General features: G+C 37.4%; 1 protein-coding gene across 1 annotated transcript in view; it reads left to right on the forward strand.

Annotated features, from left to right (window-relative positions):
• Positions 1–788: 788 nt before the first annotated feature.
• Positions 789–3,443, forward strand: part of LOC107675586 (CD276 antigen-like) — a 12,189-nt gene continuing 9,534 nt past the window's right edge. The window contains exons 1-2 of the mRNA XM_016469994.1: positions 789–1,002; positions 1,942–2,289. Of these exons, the coding sequence (XP_016325480.1) occupies positions 957–1,002; positions 1,942–2,289 (394 nt within the window). The 5' untranslated portion in view covers positions 789–956. The remainder of the gene's footprint in view (positions 1,003–1,941; positions 2,290–3,443) is intronic.

Raw genomic sequence — 3,443 nt, forward strand, 5'->3', positions numbered from 1 at the left:
ATGTTCTAGATGTTTGCTAAAGTGTTGCTAGTTGGTTGCTAGGATATTTTGGGTGGTTGCTAGGCTCTTGCTATGCAGTTGCTGGGGTGTTGCTAGAGTATATGGTTGATAGAGTTTGTTCTGGGTGATTACAGACATTCCCACCTCTGTTAATAACAGAAAATCAAACATTGTTTTCAAAACTGATCCAGTTTCAGTGCTTTGATATTATTGTATTTCTTTCTAATGTTAGGAAATTCAAATTTTTGTTGCTCTTAAACTTGCACTAAAACGTTATTTATACCATCTAAGTAGCCTATGTAATTTTAATAGAACCGCATGTCTTCTTTGGTGATACAACCTCAGAAACATTTATAACCTGTTGAAGTTTTTTTATATTGTGTATTGACTTGGTGCCATGATGGATATTGAAATGTTGTAATTTATTTTTCATTTTAAACAGTATAAATTATTACTTAATGGTAATACAATATTTGTGAACACAACTGCGTAGGTCAGACCATAAATCCCCAAAAACTATTCATGGGGGCTTGCTTTGGTGTTGCCACCCCTCAAAGACCCCATGCCACCCTAAAAAATTTTTTCTAGATTCGCCCCTGGCATTCACATAAAATTTTATTTAAACAAAAGCTTAAGATTTAATTTGTATAAAAACTACTGTTTTAAGCTTTTGATCACTAGGTGGGGCAGGGGTAACGTATCCTAACTTGCAGGGTTGTCCTAACTTGAAATCAATGTTGCTCAAGTATAGCCTTTGTCTACTTGCGGAGCACACTGTACACTGTAATTGTACGTGTACTCTAGCTTCTGTCCATGGCTTTATTACAGATCACGTAAATCCTGAAGAATAAACTTGAGGAATATTGCTGAATAAGTTTTATTTCTGACTGGCAGGTGATCAACGCTGCACTGAACTGCTTCCTTATTTAAAACATGTTCCTGAACTCCAAGCGACAATGCTTTGGCTCTTTTTGTGCGTCGTGGTCGTGGATGTTCTTGTGGGTAAGACTTGCATTTAATGAAAAGAAATCGGAAGGCGTTATAATATACAACATTGTTATTGTGTCATGTGTGCATACATTGGAAATAAAAAAAAAAACCTTTATAGACACAAAGCCTTGGTGGAAATGGCAAAACAACTGTGGGATATATTTCATTTTAATTTTGAAAAAGTGAGAAATCAGTTTTACTCAGTGAATACTGGGATATTTCGTGTTTTCGTTTTGTTTTCATAGTTTTAACGTAATCACATTTTTAGTTCAAGTTTAGTTCAATGTCTGGGTCTGGCACAATGATGAAGGATGGTAAAACGTTCTAAGACAGTTTTAATGTGACCTTCATTTAACTAAGGGAAAAAATGTTTTATTAGTTTTGCGACATAAAAGTGAACTGAACTGAACTGAATCTTAAAATGTTTACTTGATTGAACTATGTCTTCCCTCTTCTGGCTAATCAAGTAAAATATTTTGGCAGAGCTGAATTTGACTTAAGACAGATGAATGTGGTTGGTCTGCTACATGTCCTGTACACATTGGAGGATTCTTTTTTTTTCTTCACTTTGTTTGGCTTTCTGATAGTTCAGTCCCTGCCCTGAAATATTACATGGTAAAGAAAGAAGGTATCATTTGAGTCAGTAATGATGAAAGACTGCGTAACAAACCTGTGATTTAATCTCTTGATTACAGGTGTACTGTGGCCAGTTACATTTAGGGCTCTTACAAGCTTCAGATGTAGAGTTTTTTTTTTTTTGCTTTCTCATCACAGCTCAGGATATTTGCTATAGTGAAGAGCTTGATACTGTGAACATTTTTGCTGTACCATTGCTGTCCAATGTTTATGTTTTCATAATACATCAAAATATGAAGGAAAACTATATTTTTTTATATGAAATGTGCCTAGGGGTGTTACTTCAAACAACTCTAAATGTATCTCTCTTTCCAGCCACATTTGAGGTGATTGTCCCTAATAAACATCTGCTGGCAGTCCGAGGTCGTCCAGCTGTACTGGGCTGTGAGTTCACATCTGGTCCTGACCTCTCCAGCTTGGTTATTACCTGGCAACGACAGGAGGACTCACGGGTTGTCCACAGTTTCTATTATCAACAGGACCAATTGGACCGACAATGTCCAAAATACCACAATCGGACCTCATTGTATGTTTCAGAGCTTCATAAAGGAAATGCCTCTCTAAGAATTGCATCAGTTAGACCGAAAGATGCAGGTTGGTACCTTTGCGTAGTGAGCAATGCAAAGGGAACAGGAAGAGCCTTGATGGAAGTGACTTATGGAGGTATGCATATGATGGACATAGAAGAGAATATGTTGTACAATATTTCCACTTTCCAGGACCTTCCAGCTTATTTTTTTGTCATATTAAATGATTAAATTATCATACATGTTTTGTTTACAGAAATGACAACTAAAATAAATTTTGTATTATTGTTTTTGAAAAGCAATTCCAGTGATTAATGTAGGATTCCAAATCAACCGGTTCAAAATCATTTCCATTTTTTTTTTAAATATGACCAAATGATATTCTGTTAACCATTCTTCCACATGCATTCTCAGAACACCATACTAAAATACTCAGACATTGGCTATGTTTACATGCACAATTTTTGGTTCAATCGGACTGAATTCATTCCGATTGATGAATCTGAATGTAGTGTTTACATGAACGCTAAATAAAGTGATCGGGTTGATGTGCGCGTTTAGATGTCACAAGCTTCAAATCGGAACTGATTTTTTTTACATGCGCACACTGCACAAATATAGAGTTTCTCACTGTTTGCACATAATAACCACTCTCCTACACTGTTTCTGTATTTGTTTTTTAACAGCAGAAATAATATGTATCCATTTATGGATAAATATACATATAAACCGCTGTGCCGTGCTGCTCATATTTATCACGCAGTAAAAATGCCCCTCCCCGCGCCCAAAACTGGTTGCCTGTGGATGAGAATCCAAAACAAGCAGAGCCGATCCTCCCTATACTCAAAGTATGCAAACTGCGTAGGGCCCCCGAAACACCAGGGGGCCCCTTGCTCTCAAAGATGATTTTTAATTTGGCCAGCGGTTATGACAACATGAATTTTCATTTCTTTTAATGCGGTGCGCTGTCGCCCTTTCTACGTAAAATCAGTCAAATCATGTAGCGTGAATGTAATACAGTCTCTTGGTCAAAACTAAAAAAAAAAACGAGTTAAAAGCGTACCCAGCCGCAGAAGAGACACTGTTTTTCAAGCACTTTCCATGAGCGCGATTCGAGACGGAGTGAACACAGACAAAGGCTTTTCATTCATTCATAACTCCCCCGCAGCTGGCAACAACCCCCACCCTACCCTACCCTACCCTACCCTCAATCGGATCGATTAAGGTGTTTACATGAAGACTTTTCAGTCCGATTGAGCCGTCAATCCGATTACAAACGGATTATTTGGT

This window comes from Sinocyclocheilus anshuiensis, unplaced genomic scaffold (assembly GCF_001515605.1).
Source record: "Sinocyclocheilus anshuiensis isolate Anshui unplaced genomic scaffold, SAMN03320099.WGS_v1.1 scaffold1097, whole genome shotgun sequence".
NCBI lineage: Eukaryota > Metazoa > Chordata > Actinopteri > Cypriniformes > Cyprinidae > Sinocyclocheilus > Sinocyclocheilus anshuiensis.